This window comes from Tachysurus fulvidraco, chromosome 25, assembly GCF_022655615.1.
Source record: "Tachysurus fulvidraco isolate hzauxx_2018 chromosome 25, HZAU_PFXX_2.0, whole genome shotgun sequence".
NCBI classification, from domain to species: Eukaryota; Metazoa; Chordata; class Actinopteri; order Siluriformes; family Bagridae; genus Tachysurus; species Tachysurus fulvidraco.
This window is the reverse complement of record NC_062542.1, coordinates 2,320,214-2,344,079: the sequence shown is the minus strand read 5'-3', so window position 1 is coordinate 2,344,079 and position 23,866 is coordinate 2,320,214. Positions and strand designations below refer to the sequence as shown.

The 23,866-nt window shown below is 40.0% G+C and overlaps 2 protein-coding genes and 1 long non-coding RNA gene across 3 annotated transcripts; 2 read left to right on the top strand and 1 right to left on the bottom strand.

The window, feature by feature from the left end:
* The first annotated feature begins 6,288 nt into the window (after positions 1-6,288).
* On the top strand, positions 6,289-16,257 carry cthrc1b (collagen triple helix repeat containing 1b). Its single transcript, XM_027157872.2, has 4 exons — positions 6,289-6,501; positions 13,976-14,194; positions 14,279-14,495; positions 15,828-16,257. The coding sequence occupies exons 1-4, from the start codon at positions 6,385-6,387 to the stop codon at positions 15,968-15,970; spliced, it is 696 nt and encodes a 231-aa protein (XP_027013673.2). The 5' UTR covers positions 6,289-6,384; the 3' UTR covers positions 15,971-16,257.
* A 980-nt stretch (positions 16,258-17,237) lies between these two features.
* On the bottom strand, positions 17,238-22,586 carry slc25a32b (solute carrier family 25 member 32b). The gene is made up of 7 exons (XM_027157871.2): positions 22,244-22,586; positions 20,573-20,723; positions 20,286-20,371; positions 19,418-19,572; positions 19,052-19,165; positions 18,824-18,969; positions 17,238-17,736 (listed from the first exon to the last, which is right to left on the bottom strand). Exons 1-7 carry the CDS (start codon positions 22,455-22,457, stop codon positions 17,610-17,612), a joined length of 993 nt encoding a protein of 330 aa, XP_027013672.2. The 5' UTR covers positions 22,458-22,586; the 3' UTR covers positions 17,238-17,609.
* Positions 21,042-22,585, top strand: LOC125140212. Its single transcript, XR_007139464.1, has 2 exons — positions 21,042-21,181; positions 22,266-22,585. It is a non-coding gene; the product is annotated as an uncharacterized LOC125140212 (long non-coding RNA).
* Positions 22,587-23,866: the final 1,280 nt, after the last annotated feature.

Below are 23,866 nucleotides of genomic sequence, written 5' to 3'. Positions count from 1 at the left end.
TGCATGGATTTGCTCGAGGATTAGGCTCTCCAGTGCCGGGGTTGGCCGGGATTCAGTAAGTGCGCATCATGATGTGTCACGGTAGCGCTTGCTACGCAGTAGGGACGAGCTTCTAGAGTGTTTAGCGGCGGCTGGTGTCGAAGCACCACCGAGGCATTAGAGATGAGTCAGAGCAGAGACGGGATGCTCTCAGTAACAGCGCTGCCCTCTAAACTGCAGTCTGAGTCCTGATCCACGTTCCTGCAGCTGTCTGTCACAGACGCCTATTTATTTATTCATTTATTTATTTATTTATCATCTCCCATGCAAACACAATAGAAAAAAGTCATCGTGATGTTTCATCGATAGCCGTGTGGCGCCTTCTGTCGTGTCTCCGTGTCTTCTCCTCCTTCCCGTTCACGTCGCTCCGCATTACATCTGCATAACATCTGCACGTGTTTGGCAATAACACACAAATATTTGTACGCTCCGGGATGACACGACAAATATGCAACACATCACTCCGAGGACGGGGCCTGAAAGCTGATTACCTACCGCTATGATTGAAGCACGATTCACTTTGCAACACTTCTCAGATCCGGCAGCTGGGGACCAAATCTCGGAAAAGTGGAAAACAGAATATGGCTCAAAACACATTTTCTATTATCTCCTGTCCTGTGTATACGGCTATGTGATGAACTATTGACCGTTTTGTTTCATCGATAAAGCAGCTGTTATGATTCCCAGAGAGTGACCGGATGTTCACAGGATCAAATCCCAGGAGAAAGTGAGGGGACTCAAAAATGTAATGAAAAAAAAAAATTTAAAGCTTTTTTTATGGAAAAAAAAAATTTTGTAACAGGCTAAAATTACATCATACTCCGAGTATATGTTAAAGTTATACGGGGAAATAATGATCCATTTGTTAATGTTTGTTTGTGTTCACATTTGTGATGTAAATAAATTCATACAGCCAATAAAACGGCTGCATGAATTTAATAACAAGGTTATGCTAGCATGCTAATTCATGGAATAGTTATGGCTAAACATTCAGCAATGGAAAGATGTTTTAAATTCATTTGAAATTAATAAGCAGGTATAAAATATCATTCTTTGAGAGGTTTGGTGGTTTTCAATTCTCCTTGTTTTCCTCTCAGAATATATATAAAAATAAATAGATAAATTATCCGCCTGTATATTGGTGTTTTAACGATGATGGGGCTGTGGGTGTAGCTCCAGAAGCTCAGTGGCAGGTTTGTTGTGGATGACACACTTAGCATCCTGCTCTGCGTCGTGCCCTTTGAAATGTTCTCCTTCCACATACTCTGAACATTAAACAGGAAGATCCTCAGGACAGGAAGAAGATCTGTGATGCGTCATTGCCATCCACAGGACTGAAGTGGAACTAAAGATTAAAAAGTACATTACAAAACAGTCTAGTTATGGACACAGGTAGATTATTTTATGGATTATGTCTGTTTCGGGTCCGTGTTTATAGATTTTAGATGAAGTGAATTTCATTTAAATGTGTGCTTAGAGGAAGATGCTAATTTGCTAGTTTCATATATTCATGGAATGTTTACATAAAAGTGGGTTAACTTGTGAGGCAAAAAAATAAATGAATAAATTAATTAATTATTATTATTATTAATATTAATAATAATAATAATAATAATAATAATAATAATAATAATAATAATAATAATAATAATAATAATAAATTATTTCAAATGTTACTTGTGGTTACAAGAATAAGCTAGCTAGCTAATTAACCATATTTTAGCTCATTCATTTTATCTCTCTTTTTTATTGTTTATTAAACCATTAATGTTAGCTAACATTAGCTAATAGTTAGTACCATAAATTCTAGGCACATTTACATAAAAGTGAGTCAACTTCTGAGGTAAAGAATAAAAAATAAATATTAATAATAAATTCATACAGCTGTTACTTTTTGTTACTGTACAAGACTAAGCTAGCTAGCTAATTAACCATATTTTATCTCATTCATTTTATATGATTTGTTAGTTTGTTTGCTTTTTGTTTTTTTATTAAACCATTATTTTTAGCTAACGTTAGCTAATAGCTAGTGTCATATATGCAAGGAACATTTACATAAAAGTTAGTTGTTTGCTTGTTACTTGTTAGATAAATAAAATCATTCAACTGTTAATTTTAAATTAAAATGTTAAGACTAGGCTAGCGAGCTACTTTAACTCATTAATCTTTTTTTAATTTATTAAAGCATAGCATTATCTTTCCCAGAAGGATGTTCTTTAATAAATTAGTAAAATTTTAAGTACAAATGTAAGGCAAAAGTAGCTACAAATGTGCTGTATCTGAGTTAGCTAGTTAGCAACCCAGCGACTAGTTAGGAGAAAGATTAAATAAGCTTGCAAGACTAAACCAGCTAGCTGTATGTTTCATCTTATTTTACTTATTAAATCATGCTAATGCTAGCTAATGGCTAGTGTCATGTATTCAAGGAACACTTACAAAAAAAAGCGAGTCAACTTGTGAGGTAAATAAGTTCATTCAGCTGTTAAATTTGGTTAGAGAACTAAGCTAGCTAGCTAATTAACAAGAAAGGTTTTGACTAAATACTTTATCTCTTTTGTTTTATCTTTTTGTTTTGTTTTGTTTATTACACCATGCTAATGTTAGCTGATGTTACCTGCTAGCTTGTGTCGTATATACAAGGAACGCATACTTTAAAGTAAAAAAAAATCTTTAGCTCATACAGTTTTCTGTTTGATTCCTATCCAGTTTCTCTCTCTTTTTTTATTTCTCTTGAAGTTACTGAGATGAAAAACATCAGTGAAGAATTTCCCATCTGTTACAAAGTCCTGATACCGGAGACGTGTCAAAAATGTCACCATGTTAATAATTATACACTTTTCTTTGTTAAATAACATCATCAATATCAGAGAAGACATGTTTGAATCCTGTTGCTAGGAATCCAAGAGAGAACATGAATAGATTTGCAATGTTACAATGCCTCATGATGCCACATGAGGAAGAGGAGAAAGTGTGTTGGGTGTCTCCACACTTCTCAGTGGAAGAGGAAGTACGTGTTAATCTTCATCCTCCCCTCCCTAGCTCCTAGCTGTTGTATGCTAGAAGTTAAGTAGTGGTGGTGGAAATCGATGACTCTCCATTGAACTAACGTAGATGGTCGAAATACTTGACATCAGAATTGAATGCTAATTATTTTGAAACCAACTGAGGAACCATGTTGAGAAAAAAAAATCTTCTGTCCTTAACCAACCCTAAGAATTAATTGCTTCGTGATTACATTTCTGACAGATCTGCAACCTGGAATGCAGTATAGAAGAAAAAATGGCATAACTGCATTAAATAAGGCACATGCTGGGCCTGAAAGCTCTGAAAAAAGGTTACACATTCTCGAGAGATGGCATTTTACCATTTTTCAAGGCTTGGGAGTGTTTTTCTCATTAAGAGAGCCAATGGAAACCTCCAGAATGCAGACTGTTGGAAATAAGACAGCAGTGAACAACTGAGAGCTAAATCATGCCAAAGTGTACAGCAGAGGAGCGTTTGAGAAGACAAAGGCAGTCGTGCTCCCTGAGGCAATACATCCATATCTTCAATTTGGTGGTGTTGCTTTACTTATCGCCTCAGGGTGAATAAAACGCTTGATTGCCCCCGGTTTGTGCTTTGTTATTCAAATGTGAGCTCTGAAGTATACAGAACCACACTTTTGTAACTCAGGTGATGTTTATAGAGTCTATAATGGTGTCCTCACTGAGCAGCTCCTCTGGGGAACATGAAGCTCCTCTACTCGAATGCAAAATGTGGAAAATGTTACAGCCACTTCTTTGGATGTCACCGGAATGTTCGACTGGAAAACTCATGAGAGAGAGAGAGAAAGAGAGACATAAATGGAGACAGAATGTATAAAATCCATAATAAACCACTGAAGGTTTTATAGATGTTGTAATAAAGCCAGAAAAGGGGTTCTTCTGGGGTTCTTTGGAGAGACAAGGGTTCTTAGTGGGCATTTTGTCCCACTGGAAGGAAGCCCAGGGTTCTACAAACAGTACTAAGGTTCCACCAGAAAGACAAACCTAAGAAGTGTTGGTGCTTCACAAAAAAAAAAAAAAAAAAAAAAAACTGAAACATTCCTGAAGGTTTTTTTTTCTATAGTTCTTTAATTTTTTACTTCTAGTTTGGTTTTGTTTAGTAATATTCTTATCCAGAACCACTCTGTTCCAAAGAACCTTCATGTTCCTCCAGATGGAAGAACCAAAGAATGCGTTAGGGACCTCCAATTGAACCCTTGAAGAACAAAAAGGTTCATCAGGGGTTTTTGGGATAGTTATTTGTTGTACATTGTTTATGTTCTATCTGGTACAGAAACTTTATGAAGTAGGATTTTACGTAGAATCCTGAAGAGAAGGTTCCAGCAAAAATGTAATGTTCCTGGTAAATAATCAAAAAGCCGTTTAATTACAAAGGTACTGAATGCAGAAGTTGCAGTGCAGAACATTGCAGAAAAACAAGCACAGAAAAACAGATAGAGAGAAACCCAACATGAAAGGAGAGTTGTGTTTTAAAGACTTGCTGGAAGAAAACTACAGAATAATATCGCTCCTGATGTTCTGGCCATGTCAATCATGACGTGTGTGTGGCCCGAACCCAAGACAGAAGTAATACAAAGACACTGAGGTGTGTGTACAGTGCTGCAGTCGGGTCTGTGGGGAACCGGTGCCTGGAGAAAGGGTCCATTCAGTCTGGAGAAGATGTGCACACAGGAGCAACAGTGCTTCTTACAGTGCTTACAGTGTCTCTGGAGACCGGAAGCTGGAGACCAGGGACTGGAGGAGGTGGATTCAATAGTGCCCTTGTTTTCCACCCTACGGCTACATTTAGTCTGTGGAACTTTTTTTTTTTTTTTTTTTGTGGGTTGTACTTAAATTTGTTTGCAGAAGAATCCGTGTTGAATTTGTATGGGAAAGTTTAGTCAAGAGTAAGCACTACTTCACACGATAAGACTGTAGAACGTTAAAGGTCACGTTTACTCAACGTCTGATTAACCTGCCAGGAAATGTTCATGCTCCAAATCTGATCCAAATGCAACACGTCAACGTCTCCCTAACACACTGCAGCAATTGTACATGTTACTAAAAATACAGCAAGCACCAGATATGATGCTAATATTTTACCGTACATTTACTCCAAAATATCTTAAGTGGAAATACTTTGAATACGGTCAAATGTAGCTTGTGTTTTCTCTTTAGAATTATAATGATGATTATAGATTATAGTGAACCAATTATAAGATCATTAAACCTATTTCTAGACATTTTTGTACTAATTTTAGCTTCAAAATAATCTTTTCAACCTTTTCTTTTCTGTTTTTAGTATTTAAAAGAAAGTATTTTTATATTTCTTTACTTATATTGCATGTACTTTCAGGATTTCATGATGATCTGACTGCCGGACTATATTATTTATAGTTAATAATTATTACAGAAATATTTATATCGTGAACATTTGTTTTATAAAATTAAAATACAATATATTTTTAAATATTTTATTTATTCAGTTTTCCCCAATAAATGTTGTCGATCGTTTACATTTAGACTTTAATTAAAAGCTTTTTTTTTAAAAATCTCAAATTATTTTAGAAAACATTTTTGAAAAATAAAACACGTCAAATGTTGCTGCTAAATAATAATAAGTTCTAAATGTTTTATCAGTGATTTTGGGACACTTTTGATAAGAGGACTGAATTTGAACAGTTCGTATTCAGGGACTGTGCTGTTCGTGTCTTAGTACAAAAGGAGAGAGGGATTTATCAGTGATCAGTGAGAACTCCACGCAGATGTGTTTTAACAGATTATTACAGAGATCTCTACATATCTGAGAGTTCAGAGGTCTGCTGTGGTCTACAGAGATGTGGAAAAAAGAGAGTAATAGTCAGAGGAGTCACACATCACCATAAGTGGGTGAGATCATAGTCCCATAGCTTGACCCTTACAGTGAGGAGGTTCACTTCTTCTCATATGGAGATCTGTTCCTGTTCCTGTTCCTTTAGGGCTTTTACTTGTTTTTTGTTTTGTTTTGTTTTTTCTTTTTATAGCTTATAGTCCATTAAAAGCACAATGTGTATTCTTTAAAAAAAAAATCATGTTCTGTTTATCCATTTCTTGTAAAAGCACATACTCATTTCCTGTAAGCATGTTTTTTTTGTCTCATTATTTACTACAATGAAAAGCGCGCTCAATAAAAGTGTTTTTTTTTTCCTCTCCAGTTATTCACGTAAATTTGGAGCGCGCCTCCGTTATTGCGTGTAATTGGAAGCGCGCTCTCGTTGGTCAGTCCGCGTAAAAGCGCGTTCTCTTTGCGCGCTCTCGTTCCTAAGTTCCATGTACAGGGAACATGGCACATCTTCCACGGCGCGCGCTGCTCTTCCTCTGCTTGGCGTTTCCTTGCCATGGAGCCGAAAGAGTCAAAAACAGAGGCACCCGACAGAAGGACACTGAATACTTAGACAAAGTAAGACTTTTGAATCTTCTCTAGCGTCAGAAACATCCCTTAAACTCTGGCAGAACTCTGTTTAAGTGCAGTGTATAGAATTGAAATCTCCACTGAGATCATCTTTGTATTGTCACTGTTATTATACTTCTTATTAAAAGTATTCATATTCGCCGAGTGCAAAAGTTTTTCGATTCTTTATAAACCATCTTTAACCAAAACGTTCATGTTTTTATCTATGCTTTAGATATTGTAGGATATTTGCTTATTGTTCCTGCATGTGGACTAAATACCTTCTAGTAAGCGGTGAACCTTTTTACCTTCCTAACCATCACCAGCTTCTTTCATATCCTCCACACAGCTTGTTGGTTCCTCGCCTTCTTCCTGAAAATCTGCTCTGAATCTGTCAGATTGCTTGGCCAGTCTTTGGCTATTCTTATTTAAAAATATCTTTAATAACGTTGCCAGATGTTATTAGCATTCTTCTGCAGGTCTAAAAAAAAACTTTCTGCTGCAGGATAAAGCTAGGATTCATTTCAAACTACTTTTAGTCAGTTTATAATATAGAAGGTCTGTGTTTCAGGCACTAATCGTGTGGGTGAAAACTTTTGCACGCTGTTGTACTATACTTATGCTGTTGTACTATACTTATATACTCTGTCCTTATTGCTAGGGTTGTACCTTTGGGTACACGTTTGGTACCTTTAGGATGTTTGCTTTGCCCTAAAATGCCATCAGATTCCAGTTATGCCCTGTGATTTCCACACGAAGCAAGAAAACTGTTCCTTTATATGATTGAAGGTTATGCAAAAAGTTGAAAATGTATTGTGGGGGTGAAACTTTTTGCACTGCACTATACTATATAATACTTTACTATACTTTACTATACTATACTATACTATACTATACTATACTATACTATACTATACTATACTATACAACACTATACTATACTATACTATACTATACTATACTATACTATACTATACTATACTATACAACGCTATACTATACTATACTATACTATACTATACTATACTATACTATACTATACTATACAACGCTATACTATACTATACTATACTATATTATACAACACTGTACTATACTATACAATACTATATTATACAACACTATACTATACAATGTGATACAATACTATACAATACAATAGTATAGTATTGTCTAGTATTGTCACTTTTTGCACTCCACTATACTATATAATACTTTACTATACTATACTATACTATACTATACAATACTATATTATACAACACTATACTATACTATACAATACTATATTATACAACACTATATTATACAACACTGTACTATACTATACAATACTATATTATACAACACTATACTATACTATACAATACTATACTATACTATACTATACAACACTATATTATACAACACTGTACTATACTATACAATACTATATTATACAACACTATACTATACTATACAATACTATACTATACTATACTATACAACACTATATTATACAACACTATACTATACAATGTGATACAATACTATACAATACAATAGTATAGTATTGTCTAGTATTGTCACTTTTTGCACTCCACTATACTATATAATACTTTACTATACTGTACTATACAATGTGACAAAATCCTATACAATACTATACTATACTATACTATACTATACAATGTGACAAAATCCTATACAATACTATACTATACTATACAATACTATACTACACAATACTATACTATACAATGTGACAAAATACTATACAATACAATACTATACAAAACTACAATATTATACAATACAATACTACACTACACTATACAATACTATACTACACAATACTATACTAGACAATACTATACTATACTATACTACACAGTACTATACTAGACAATACTATACTATACTATACTATACTAGACTATACTATACTATACAATACTATACTATACTATACTATACTATACTATACTATACTATACTATACTATACTAGACAATACTATACTATACAATACTATACTATACTATACTATACTATACTATACTATACTATATGATAACGTACATTACAATTTGGTACTTAGATGCTACGACAAATCTCCGCTCAGTAATGGTATAAAATTATAGTGTAAAGGTGCTTTAATATATTTCAGTATTTATTTTTTCTGTGTTTTTTTTTTTAAATTAGTACGTAGTATTTTTTGTACATTGTCCCCTGATGGTCCAGTGGCAGGCTCCCACATGCTCACCGGGGATTAACTCTCAGTGCCGGTCCCAAACCCAGATAAAAAAAATGGGAGGGTTGCTTGAGGAAGGGCATCTGGTGTAAAACCTGGGCCAAATCTAATATGCAGACCAGATGATCTGCTTGTGGTGACCCCCAAACAGCGAGCAGCTGAAAAACCAACATCATTTTTCTTACATTATTTAAAATGTATGTCTACATAACGTAGGTACATACAGTAAGTATAACGTTGTTTTGCATTTTAAGTTTAATTAATGATGAATAAAATGATTAGAAAATGATAAGAATGGCACACTAATGTTTCCTTTTTTATTAACAGGAAGTAGAATCCATTTCCTTTTTTACTGGCTACATCAAATAATTCAATTCAATTCAGTTTTATTTGTGTAGCGCTTTTAACAATAGACGTTGTCTCGAAGCAGATTTACGGAGCATAAAAAATATAATACAAAAACTTCAAGATTAATATTAGACTTCTATTTAAATGTGTTTGTATTTATCCCTAATGAACAAGCCTGAGGTGACTGTGGTGAGGAAAAACTATCTTAGATGGAAGAGGAAGAAACCTTGAGAGGAACCAGACTCAAAAGTGAACCTCATCCTCATTTGGGTGACACTGGAGGGTGTGATTATAAACTGTTATAAACACCAGAGAGTGTTATTATGAATAATGTCCTTTCTACAGTCAGATAGAGTCTGATAATTGTGTATTGATGAGGACATGTACTACCACATGTAGTTGCCAGTTCCTCTTTAAATGTCCGAGTACTTCATGACGTGGAATCCGACTGGAGCTGGAACATCTCTAGATGCCTCAGGATCCTCATCTCGATGAAGGTCCGAAATCTTCATGGCATGGAACACGACTGGAGCTGGTACAATCTCTAAATATGATGTAATGTGATGCCACCAGCTTTAGCATACGAATACTGTGAAGTTTTTAAAATGTTAAAAGATACACAGCTTGGGATCATTTAAAAGACAGATAGTTTATAAGGCGTCTTGTCCACCGGAGTCCCGGCGCCTGGTAGCTCCGCCCCGTTGAGTACGTGAAGTGTCAGTTGAATTACTTTGGGTCCACGAAGTTCACATCTGAATAATAGAACAGTTGTTAAGTTTAATAGAAACAACATTTCCCCAAAAAATGTGACATGAAGTGACTCGTGAGGTTCACGCTAGGGGTTTGTCCTCCTTCCGAGCTCCATCCGAGGGACGGCTAAGTGCTTAAGTGCCACATGAATAAAGTTCGATTGTATTCTACTGTATACAGTGTAATTATCCAGCATCCAATTCTCCTGCCACATGTAATTTCCACTTCTATATATAGCCTCAAATTGCCGTATCCGGTCACAGCATTATAGCGTCTGCATCTAAAATCCGCTTTAGATGCTTAAGGATAGTTTAAAAAGGTGTTCACTAAATTCAATTCAATTCAATTCAATTCAGGTTTATTTGTATAGCGCTTTTTACAATGGGATTTGTCTCAAAGCAGCTTTACAGAACATAAACATAGAACAAAAGGTAAACATAAGGAGAAATATAGAGAATTAATATAGTAAAAAATTCAAGATATATATAGTTCACAGTGTGTATGTGTGTATGTATGTGTGTGTGTGTGTGTGTGTGTGTGTGTGTGTGTGTGTGTGTGTGTGTGTGTGTGTGTGTGTGTGTGTGTGTGTATGTATGTGTGTGTGTGTGTATGTATGTATGTGTGTATGTGTGTGTGTGTGTGTGTGTGTGTGTGTGTGCGTGCGTGCGTGCGTATGTATGTATGTATGTATGTGTGTGTGTGTGTGTGTGTGTGTGTGTGTGTGTGCGTGTGTGTGTGTGTGTGTGTGTGTGTGTGTGTGTGTGTTTGTATGTGTGTGTATGTGTGTGTGTGTGCGCGTGTGTGTGCGTGTGTGTGTGTGTGTGTGTGTGTGTGTGTGTGTGTATGTATGTATGTATTTATCCCCAATGAGCAAGTCTGAGGTGACTCAGGCAGCAGTGGCAAGGAAAAACTCCCTTAAATTGGTAAGGAAGAAACCTTGAGAGGAACCGGACTCAAAGGGGAACCTCATCCTCATACGGGTGACACTAGAGGGTGTGATTACAAATATACAGTCAAACAAATGTTGAATTGGTGTAAAGATCACATGGAGTTCAGATCTCCTCTTGGTATCATAGAGTCCAACTGGAGCTGGTAGGTCTGTAGATGTCTCAGGATTCTCATAGAGTCAGCCTCATCTCAGTGGAGGTCCAAAATCTTCATCGCACGGAAGATGATCGGAGCTGGTACAATGTCTGGATGAGTGTGAAAGGAGCCGGTATGTTGATGATCGGAGCCGGTACAATGTCTGGATGAGTTCCACACACATGAATGTACTCTCAGTTTTTTGAAATAATTATTATACTGGGATTTCCTCTATGATGTCACCTTGTACTATTGTGTATGTTTTTCGGTGCTTGGCCCCCTTCTCTCTCGCCTCTACTGTACGTTATCACACACCTGCGCTACGTTTTTTTGTTCAGTTCAAAGTCGTTCTCAACCTGGTTGCTGTTACACGCTTCATTTAACCCGTCCAGCAGAAAGCCCGACGTCCTTTGTACTTTATTTTACGACTCGGTTCTGTTCGCAGAGCAAAGTATTTGATCATCAGTTGATGGTTAAATACTCTGTCTGTTGTGAGCAGCTGCTGTAAGTTATTCTAAAAAGCTTCGCCTCGCTCTGAGACATTTTGACACCGAGTGGAAATAGGAAAGCCATAAATGGGCTGAATTGATGGCCAGATTTTAAAAAAGCGTCTGACCAGAGAGAGAGAGAGAGAGAGAGAGAGAGAGAGAGAGAGGGTGGGGGGAGGGGGCACTTTTTTCTTTCCTCCAGCTAACCTGCTTGTCAGAATCGCATGGATCGGACTCGTGGCGAAAAACATTTGGCTTGAACCGAAAGAAATGAAAGGCATCAAGACGGAGAGGGTGGAAATGCATCTGGCCGATTCATCCATAGTTCATCATCTTCAAAAAAAAATAAATAAATCTCCTCAGCATGGGATTGTAAATGGTTCTATTACTTAAATATCACAGGCGATTTATCATCGTAATGAAAAGTCTTGAAGCCAAAGGGAACGCTCATCTGTTTGAATTGATTCGATATTCTCACGCTTGCTGGCCGGAGTGGCCCGGCACACCTGAGTGCATTTTTCATCCTGCCTTCCCATGAGCCTCAGTAGGTGGCTCGGTGCTGACGGATCCGGATGGCCCGATCGAAGGCGCTTGTTTATCTGCGTGTGTATCCGCCGCTTTGTTTTGTAAGAGACGCTCGCATTCGCTCTGTCAATACACACAAGCCAGCAGCTCTGAAGTGCGCACCAGGGGCCCATAATAAATATGAATCCGTTGCACTCTGTGCTCTGCCTCCAGCCGATAGCACCGAGATTTATGGTTCAGTTAAAGACCCTTATTTCCACGGCTCCGTGCCCGCAGGCATGCCAATGAGACCCTAAATTACTCCGGCAGGAGGCAACTCAGGTGACGGTGTTCAAAAACGTAGCGAAAGCAGCGCCGTTTGTTTCATGCCGTTCTCACGTCGTGTCCTAAAGCTCGGGTCTGGCTGGTTGATGGCTCCAGAAACTTCTACAGCTTGCTTCAAGGGGTTCAGTCAGGTTCAACTGCTCAGTCAGCGGTCAAGACTGGTGGAGCTAGCAAAATATTTCAGCATATCAAAAAATATCTGAGGCAGACAGCATGGGGGAAAATCTGGCTGCAGTTCAGCTTCTGTAGTGTTGCACATGATGTGTATTTATATCAATTATTCAGCTGAAGGCAGATCATTAGATCAGGGTTGCCAGGGTTGTAGATTTTGTTTGGGGGGAAAAATCAAGTCCATCTGTGCTTCAGGTTCAGTGACTTGTGTGAATGATGGTAACCCTAACCTTAACCCTAGACCTAGACCTGTTTCTGTCATAGTTACTGTATATTGTGAAGTTGGGGTTGTTTTCTGAGACCTGGCAACCCGGTTATAGTGCTACAGACATTACTTAAGAAAGGGAAAGGTTTTCACAGACAGTACTTACAGGCCTTTAATTTAATTTTCAAATTAAGTTTAATTTTTTTAAACCATTTAATTTTTCCTCTCTGGTCAGATGAGCGAACTGACGACGTGGCTTTGCCTTTTATTTAATCCTTCAATCCTTCAGTTTTATGTCACTGGACCTTCACCAACTTAAATTGAATCTGACATGTAAATGTATTTCCTATTAAGCAGCTTTTACATCGAATTATCCAGCGCTTTATAGCTTTACCGTCCATCCTTCCTTACATCCACTTCTCCCGTATAATAAATGCATTAGCGCTAATTTACACTTTAGCCTCTTTAAATCTGTATTCTGGATCTGCTTTCACGCCTTCGGATTTCATCCCCTCGTATTTCAGCAAATTCAGCTTTCTGTTTGTCAGACCAACGCTCTGTTAGCATAACAGACACGGAATTAGCATGGGATTAGCATAACGGTGTGTACGTAGTGCCAGGTTTGGAATATCGATGGCTCTGTGAATGAGTCAGAGCTTCTCTTCAAGAGCTGACTGATTACGAACCCACAATGGATCCATAAGCAGCCTGACAACACTGGACACTGGACACACAGAATAATAATTTCAGTGATGGTAGAGTTCTGTTTAAACGTCTGAACTGTTGTGAATTGAGCCACGGGTTTAATCATCTCCCATCAGATTTAAAGCTACGCTGTGCTTACTTTATTTATTCTTAATAGCAAAAACAATTCCAGATCCCTTCCAGCAACTTCCTAAGCACATCATGAGGCATGAGCTTGAGATTTCATCAGCAACATAAACAAGACGATTAGCGGAATTACGCTTTAATCAAGCTAGCGTTAGCCGATGTATCAAAGCTCTGCGTGACGGAGGCAGCGTGTCCTCTGGCCTTTTTATTAACATACGTTAAGTACATGTGGTCTTGCTGTTATAGGACGATAACCAACAACAGATTGGTGTGATGAATCACGATGAAGTTATTATCACCATAGTAACAGTGTTACTATAGTAATTATCCTAGAACAACACATGCTGATGTGCTAAATTTCCTTCAGCGGCTTGAAAGCAGCTACGAAGGAAACATTTCCAAACAGACTCAATTGAAGTTAATGAGGAAAAAAAATCAATAAAGATGTTTTTGTCTATAGAGAGGATCTGTTGTGTAACTTGTTACTATAGAAACTGTGTTATGATGTCATATTTCCCATGACAGTACGGCAGATGCATGCAGGGTCCACCAGGCGTCCCGGGCCGAGAAGGAAACCCTGGAGCGAACGGGATTCCGGGAACGCCCGGAGTCCCTGGGCGAGACGGTGCCAAGGGAGAGAAAGGCGAGTGTGTGAGCGAGAGGTTCGAGGAACCGTGGACGCCCAACTACAAGCAGTGCGCCTGGAACTCACTAAACTACGGCATCGACCTCGGCAAGATCGCCGTGAGTGACGCTGATTGTCAAACTGAGCTCTTTGTCTAAAAGCATTTTTTGAGCATCATATTGACGTCATGTCCCCGAATGCAGGAGTGTACGTTCACCAAGCGGCGCTCGGACAGCTCCCTGCGCGTCCTCTTCAGCGGCTCGCTCCGCCTCAAGTGTAAGACGGCCTGCTGTCAGCGCTGGTACTTCACCTTCAACGGAGCCGAATGCTCCGGCCCACTACCCATCGAGTCCATCGTGTACCTGGACCAGGGCAGCCCCGAGTTCAACTCCACCATCAACATCCACCGCACCACGTCAGGTGAGACGCCTACCTCTGCCCTGACATTGTGACAGTACGTAAGGTAATAAAAACTAAAAACAAAGTAAAATTCGTTCTACTATAAATCTAACGAAGCAGGATCATCACGAGTCTCTTTGCGTGTTCCGTCGTTCGATGGTTCGTTCCCGGTGTCATAGTTTTAGTGTTTTTGCTGCAGCGCTCACGTCGTTCCTGTGATGAACACCGGCTTCATCTTTAACACACAATTCAGCTCGCCGCCGTAACCATGTTTTACAATCAGAAGCGTAATCAACTGTAATCATTTCACACTAATAGGTGCGGGATGAGAGCTGGCGTCTGGTAGAAGAGCCCTTCAGACAGCAGCGTTACACGTTAAACAAGGCGGCGAGAGGACGAGCGCGTTTCGAAGGGACTCCGCTCTTCATCATGGGAGCGCACGCAGGTCACAGGCCACCGAGCAGAGAGTTACCGTGTTGGAAAGGATTCAAATCGGCGTCAGATTTTTTAATAACCGGTTATTTATGTGCTTAACAAGCATGTTTGTGAGCTTAACATGAGGAATAAAAGCTTCTGATTAATGATTAAATACAGTATAAAGAGACCAAACATTCACATAAACCCAGACTAAAGATCTTTATTCTCAACTCTACACGTGTTTACTTTGCCAAGTCTGCGTTATTCACGTCAGAGCGATCAGAATCCCACTGGATCGAACCTTTACGTTCAAGTCGACTTTTCCTTTAAACGGTCCGAAAAATTCCAGAAACGTATGTAATTACTCACAGAAGCTTCTGATTGGCTAAGTGTCATGATTAAAAGTTCACCTGTGGAGGTAAAGAAAGGCAGTGCTTTTTCTGAACTTCATATCATGGGGAAAATTCATGCGAGGGGAAATGGTGAGGCTTTTAATCTTAAGGACATGATCCCAGACGTCTGTGAAGCGTGGGGGTGGCAGTATGGGATGGCAGTGTGGGAGTGGCAGCATGAGGGTGGCAGTATGGGGTGGCAGCGTGAGGGTGGCAGTGTTGGGATACGGCAGTTTGAGGGTGGCAGTGTGGGAGTGTCAGCATGGGAGTGGCAGTGTGGGGGTGGCAGTGTGGGAGTGGCAGCATGAGGGTGGCAGTATGGGGTGGCAACGTGAGGGTGGCAATGTGAGGGTGGCAGTGTGGGGGTGGCAGCGTGAGGGTGGTGTGATTGCATTGTTAATGTGTTTTGCTAAAAACAATGGATTTGAACATGTGTGTTACATGTGGTAATGAAAGCTTCCAAGTTCTTCGCTGTGTGATATAATGATCATTGTTGCACTCTGGAGTACCAACAGATCCACGTGTGTCTTTTTTGTGTGCTCAGTGGAAGGTCTGTGCGAAGGCGTCCGAGCCGGACTCGTGGACGTGGCCATTTGGGTCGGCACGTGCGGCGATTACCCACACGGCGACGCCTCCACTGGCTGGAACTCCGTCTCCAGGGTGATCATCGAGGAGCTCCCTAAATGACCTCGGACCGAAGCGAATCCTCGGATGAATACTGAGTTCCTCTCGTTAGTGTGACTGTGTTACAGAAAATAATGTACATTTTTTTCAGTACTGTAGAAACATTGAGATTTGTTTTTATGCATCTTTTACATCTTTTTTATATTTTATACAGTTTTTCTACGTGTATACGGACTTCCCAGCTCACAGTGTATATGTTCCCCAGTGTTTTGTGTTAGCATCTCAGTGTAACAAAAGTGTTAACAATCCAGCTTTTTATACGGCTTTAAATAAATAATGGAAGCACTTCACACCAGTGCGTCTCTCTCTCTCTCTCTCTCTCTCTCTCTCTCTCTCTCTCTCTCTCTCTCTCTCTCTCTCTGCTCATTATGTCCTATATTCCTTTACTAGGTTTCTTGTTAAACTAGAAACATACAGTATGTTTAATCTGGTGGAAAATATTGAACATTTTGGTGTCTGCTTGTAATCTGCCTGCATTTTGAAATCATTTTCTTCTCAAATTCTGGGAGGCGGAGCAAGAGGCGGGGTTACACAAAAGTGCACAACGAATTTGGCTACCTGATTGGTTTATACATGATGGAATGACTCGCTGGTTTGAGGTAGCAGCGTTTGTGGGATAAACAAACCCAAGGTTGAAGGAACTCTGACCAATCAGGAATCACTCCTGCAGGAAGTGTGATCAATCCCACCAACTTCAGTAGAATATTTAACCAATCCAGAAAGCTCAGATTTGATGAACTCCATCCAGTCCAGTAGGGAGCTGAATTGATCCCACCCACTCCACCAGAAAGTCTAACCAATCCTACCACTTCCAGTAGCAAATGTCATTAATCCCACCCACTCCAGCAGGATGCTTCACTAGTTCCGCCCACGGTGACAGAAAACATCACAGATCCCACCCACTCCATTGGGCCGCTAATTGACCACGCCCACCCCAGCAGAAAGTTTGACCAAATCCCACCCACTCCAGCACTTTATTTTTTTGCCCTGCCCACAATATTTTTTGGCAAAACGATATGAATCATTTAAACGAACCATTAAAACCATTGAGGATGAAACAGATCCTGAAGATGGATGTTCATGTAACATGTTAATGAATGTGGCCTTTCTTTGTCTCCTACGACCACTACTTTTTTGTGCGGGATCGGGTCGAGTCTTAAGTTTGAGCAGGTTGTTTATAGTTTTATCATTCTGAGTGACCATTACTGTGTAACTGAGTAACCTTCGAGAACCGTACACTCTGAGGTAAGAGAAAAACTGGGTACGTTGATTTTTCTTGCTCAACAATCCCTTTGGCTTTATTTGAATGCATCTATCCATTGCTTCAGTTCAGTTTTGTGTCTTGTCCCCACACACACACACACACACACACACACACACACACACACACACACACACACACACACACACACACACACTCTTTCCGATGTATCTTACGCATGTAAACTCATAGCAGCACCAGTTCCTTCTATAAGCGTCGTACAAAGCCACAAGTCCGCGTCATGAGAACGCTCGTCTTTCCGTTGGTCTGGTACCTGGTCTGTGTCTCGTTCCGCTGAGAGCTAGTTCTCCTCGTTAGCTTAGCATCTCTCTCAGCGCTAACTTGTTGCAACCGCCGCCTTTTTTTAATTTTTATTTTGTCTCATTTGTGCTTGTCCAGGAGGAAACGGGACACCGTCTCGTACACCACAAAGGTGATGCAGCAGGCTGGCGTCACCCGGAGCAGGTTGGCCACCATGCCTTTGTAGAAGCCCAGATATCCTTCATTCCTGCACAGTGACGACAAGATAAATCAGCAATCTATATAGTTAATTAAACCGGTTCCTCCAGTAAAGTCACCTGGAATGTGTTTTAAAAGTCATATTGTTGCTTTGTGTATTAAGTAACACAGCCTTGTCGCTACTAAGGTCGGGTTCTCCTCTTGTCCCCCTGTGTGGGAACGAGTGCGTAACGGACCGGAGTGCGTTTCTGTTGAGTGGGTTTCAAACGAATGAAAGAGCGTCACTAGGCAACATGGTAAAAAATGTCATGTTATGATACTTGACCAAACCTTGTTATATGTAGGAATGTGATTTTCATGGCACTCGTGTTAGCGCCGAGATATATCGAGAGAGATCGACCGAGTTACCGCAGTTTACTGTACTTCGGCTCTAATGGCGGGTTTAAAGAAAGATTTTGAATGTAAAGATCGAGCACAGAACACAAAGTCTCCAGAGAAACATGACGCACTGAAGCATTTTGCTGGCACAGCTGATGAGGCACTTTTGTGCAAAAGTGTTTTTCTTTCTTTTTTTTTTAGTTTCATTTTTACTACATCTGATGCATCTCTGTAAAAAATCATATGTCTATTATCTGCTGAGGATTGGTGAAATATGAAGTATAGATTTTTTTTTAAGTGCTAAAGAGCTTCACTAACTATTGAACATCTTGAGAATGAAATTTTATCCTAATCACACAAGTTCAGCTTGACTTTATGGACATCTGACCTTCGCAGCCTCCTGATGACGTCCACAACCCTGCTGTAACGAGTTGTTCAAAAATGAGTCGACTCTGAGTCGAGTCTGATTCGACTCAGAGTCGAATGCATAAAGGAGCTGTTTGAGGGAGGGGTTTTTCTCTCTCTCTTTCTTTCTTTAAAAAATGTTATTAATTCTGTTAGCTCCGAATCGCTGGCATATGAAAAAATAACAATGTGTCGTTTAGCGGACGAGTCGATTCTTGGAGTTGACTCTTCTAAGTGAATGAGCTGACTCTTGTATGTGAGCCATTTGAGGCACTGCAACAGTAGAAGTAATGAAAATATCATGCATCTTTCATGTTAAATCCAACAGGTTTATGGTGACATTCTGGTCTCACCTCCATGTCCTCCGGATGACGTCTACCGCGCCATCGTAGCTCGTGTGCTGATCCTGCAAGCGAGCTCGGATCACTTGGTACGGGTATGTAGTGGCCACGGCGAAGATTTTGGACAAAGCCGCCATTGTAATGTACTCAAATGGATTCTGCAGAGTTAAAGAAACAACGTAAAGTCATGATGGGGTTACGGTGGATTCGTCAAACATCTGTAAAACATCTGGTACTCGCCAGTTTAGCATCTGAATGCATGTTTCTGTATTTGTTGTAGTCTCTCTTCAGCTCCTCATACGCCATGAACTGCAGAGCTCCGTGAGACGTCCCGAAAAGTCCGGGAACAAAACCCTGTGTGCAGAATAAACAACCTATTCGACTACAGACAAATAAAAAAATCCCTGATTTCTTGATATTCGACACACTGAATGAGCTGGAAAAACTATTTTACTGCATCAGGCCAGTTTTTTTTTTTCTTCCATGGAGCATGAGCCCCACCCAGTGGTCAGTGATAGAAGTGCAGCTGAAACCTACTCTGGGAAATTCTGTGATCTGTGATTATTAGTCGTGAACATTTTCACCCCGATATACAACCTGTCCTACCCGATAGAGTCCTGCTACTCCTTCCTGTTTGAAGATCTTCACCAGTGCATCCACCATGCCCCTGTACTGCTTCTGGCTTGGATCGGCGCTATACTGCAGAACCAGCCGTGTCTTTGTCACCCAGATGGGGTTCGTCAGGCAGAGAGTCATGGCTCCTGTGGAAAAGCAACAACTCTCATTAAACATCAATTAAAAAAAATCAGCAACATCTCTGCAGGCCAAATCGATAACGGTTCCAGTCAGTGGGGGAGGGGGGTGGGGGTTTAATTAAGCTTTATTAATGCTTTATACTTTGTAAGTCGTGGCGTCCCGTGTGGCCGCTCCCTAAATTGGATGCTGTGCAATGAAGCATTTCGTGTAACCTTATTTAAAGCCCCGAGCATTTCAGTTTTAAGTGTTGAAGAAACTTTCTGATACAGTTTGGGATTATGTTTAGTGTAACTGTACCAGAACCGTACCTAGGACTCGTCTCCATCCAGTTCACAGGTTCTCCAAACCCTGCTGATAAAAAGCGTCTCTATGGCTACGAGATGCTTCCGTCACCGTGCTTCACTGACGGGATGGTATAAATATCACTATCGATAAGCTTTAATTATAGTCCTGTTTCCCTGGCAACACACACATCTCATGAAGCACTTTATGAGCAAAGCAGGTAGGAATGACAGCCAGGTGCTTTTCCTTTCCATACACACATGCTGTCTGTAGTATGTGTGTGTGTGTGTGTGTGTGTGTGTGTGTGTGTGTGTGTGTGTGTGTGTGTGTGTGTGTGTGTGTGTGAGTGTGTGTGTGCGTGAGTGTGTGTGTGAGTGTGTGTGAGAGAGTGTGTGAGAGAGTGTGTGAGAGAGAGAGAGAGATGAGCAAAAAGGACCTGCTTCTGCAGCAGACACCAGGTGCTCCATTGGACTCAGCTCCGTCTGACGTCCCTCCTTGACGTAGGCCTTGATGGCATTATAACTGTTATTATAAAAAGAAAGTCGTAATTAAATTGTCATGACCCAATAAAGTAACATTCATTCATTCATTCATTCATTCATTTTCTACCGCTTATCAGAACTTCTCGGGTCACGGGGAGCCTGTGCCTATCTCAGGCGTCATCAGGCATCGAGGCAGGGATATAAAGTAACATGTTAAACAGAAATAAGAGGTTGCACATACAAGAAGAAATAAAGACCCCACGAAGCTCCGGCACCCCAGACGTTTGGCGTGACCCCCTGGTACAAGCCACGAAGTCCTTCCTGCTGCCAGATGCTCCGCATGCAGTGCCAAATGCTGCGGTACTTCGGCCTCAGCTCCAAGCCGTCGCTCACTGTTCGGGGAGATTAAAAATCAGTACACACCAGAACATACATACATACATACATACATAAAGATAGATCCAGGTTTTGTTATTTAAGTGACACTTTAATGCGATCAGCCAACGCTGTTTTTACGTTTACGAAGGCTTCGTGATTCTTCAGGACATTCATGACATTCTCATGACTCTAAACCTTTCTTGAATAAACAGCTTGTTTGGAAATCTCAGCTTTCTACAACAACAGTATTGCAAATACCGATATCAGGATAATGATTAACCCAGAAACTGCATGACCTTTTAATCACACACATAACTATCAGCTCTGACCACATGCATTCTCCAGACTCACTGTTTAAGGTTTTACCTCCTCATTCTAACACTGATGGAAGCTTCGGCCTTATAGACCATAGACAGGTTTAAACAACATTTGTGTAAGGAGTCTCCGGTGTCGGTGCTTCATAAAGAATGAAGTAAGAGAGAGAAAGAGAGGAGTGTGTGTGTGTGTGGGGGGGGGGGTTTGTTCTTGTTTTGCAGAGTTGTTCGAAGTAACTATTAATGGATAAAAATAACGTTTGTTATTACAATGTAACTACACCGTAGCAGTGAATTACAACACTTTTGTTCATGCTGTTAATGGAAAACAATCAACTCTGAGTCTAGTAGTCTGAAAAATAATAATAATAATAATAATAATAATAATAATAATAATAATAATAATAATAATAATAATAATAATAATAATAATAAAAAAAATACACTGGCTTGTAGACAATCTAGAGCTTTATTTATGCTGCACAACTGTGCCCGTGTGTGTAGGTGTGTGTGTATGTGTCTGGGTGTATCTGTGTGTGTGTGTGTGTGTGTGTGTGTGTGTGTGTGTGTGTGTGTGTGTGTGTGTGTGTATCTGTGTGTGTGTGTGTGTGTGTGTATCTGTGTGTGTGTGTGTCTGTATGTATCTGTATCTGTGTGTGTCTGTGTGTATGTGTGTATGTGTCTGTGTGTATCTGTCTGCGTGTGTATGTGTCTGGGTGTATCTGTGTGTGTGTTCGTGTATATGTCTGTATATCTGTCTGTGTGTGTATGAATGTGTCTGTGTGTCTGTGTGTGAGAGAGAGAGTGTGCCTGAGTGCGTATGTTTGTGTGTGTGTCTGTACCTGTCTGTGTGTGAGTGTGTCTGTCTGTGTCTGTGTGTCTGTTTGTGTGTATATATGTGTGTCTGTCTGTCTGCCTGTGTGTGTATGTGTGTGTCTGTGTATCTGTGTGTGTGTGTGTGTCTGTCTGTGTGTGTGTGTGTCTGTGTGTGTGTGTCTGTGTATCTGTTTGTGTCTGCGTATCTGTCTGTGTGTGTATGTTTGTGTGTGTGTGTGTGTGTATGTCTGTGTGTATCTGTGTGTGTGTATCTGTTTGTGTGTGTGTGTGTGTGTGTGTGTTTGTATGTCTGTGTGTATCTGTTTGTGTGTGTGTGTATCTGTGTGTGTGTGTGTGTGTGTGTGTGTGTGTGTGTGTGTGTCTATCTGTGAGTATTACTTTACCTGCAAACCTGATTTTAACCAGATCCAGTGGGTGCAGCACCATAGTGGACAAAACACCTCCACACAGCCCGCCAGCCAGGTTTTCCACACGCACGTGACTGTAGAGTCTCCACATGTTCCCCTTCAGCGAGACGCCTCGAACCGGAGCCTCAGCGTTGAGCTCGAGCGCTGCTGCGGCTCCCTGTCCTGGTCCCTGTCCGGAGCTCGAGCTCATGCTAACACACAGCTAACAGCTAACAGCTAGCTTTTGTACTCGTATTCAAAAAATAAACCAACCTTTTAAATTGTAATAAAAAATAATCATAATTTTCAATGTTAATGTACCGTCTAGTTACCCTGTTTGTTTATGTCCCGCTTTAAAAACCCATGTTTGGAAACATTTAAGTGACCTTCGTGTCAGAACCGGTGGTGTTCACGTGCACTGCGCTGTCAGTGAATAAGGCAGCTGTCCAAACGGCTCACTGTGTCCTCTTTAGGGTCCCTACACAGAAAGGGCTTCACGCTTAATCCGTGTAATGTAGACATTTACGTAAGTACTTCTTTAACTGATTTATTTGACTTTAAACATATAAGCGAAATAATTTCCGAATACGTCTGTAATCATTATTTGTGAGCTGTTTTTTAAAGGCTTCTGCACTCCATCTAGTGCACTTCGTGTCTACGGAGGGCAATTTGGGATTCAGCTAACGTTGGAAAACACGGAAGTGCCGTTTAAAAATTAAAAGTCAGACCTGTATTATTAAAATCAGAATCAGAATAAGAATCAGAATCAGGTTTATTGGCCAAGTGTGTTCACACACACAAGGAATTCGGTTCCAGCAGTTTGTGACTCTCAAAAGTACAGACATAAATACAATACAAACTATACAAGAAAGCAATACAGACGATGAGATACAATATAGACAGAATGAGTATGAAATATGAATATAGAATGAATAAAATATATAAAAACTGAATATAGAATATGAACGATCAGTTATGTACATAAAGTGTGGGAGTGCAAATAACAATATTGTGCAATATTATGCTTTTTGTGCAGTACACAGCAGCAGTAGTGTGTGTAATATATACAGATGATGTGATGACTGACAGTTCTGATAATTCAGTACTTATAGATATGAAACATGGAATATAATGATGGTGAGTTGTTGATCAGGGTGATTGTCTGGGGAAAGAAACTGTTCCTGTGTCTGGCAGTTTTAGTAAACAGTTCTATAGCGCCTGAGAGAAGGGACGAGCTGAAAGAGGTTGTGTCCAGGGTGTGAAGGGTCAGTGGTGATTTTTCCTGCCCCGTTTCTGGTTCTTGTGTCGTACAAGTCCTGAAGAGTGGGCAGGGGGGCAACAATTATTTTTTCTGCTGTTTTTTTACTGTGCATTGCAGTCTGTTTCTTTCCTGTTTTGTTGCTGCACCAAACCAGATGGTGATGGATGTGAACAGGACAGATTCAATGACTGCAGTATAGAACAGCATCAACAGCTCCAGTGGATAGAAAAGTTGTACTTGTTGTCTTTCTATCGTCTATTTTTTACCTTTTACCAGTTTTTATTTTCTTTAATTTACAAAAAAAACAAAACAAAAAAACCCGAACATAATGCACAGAACATAAATTTTACTCAGATAAA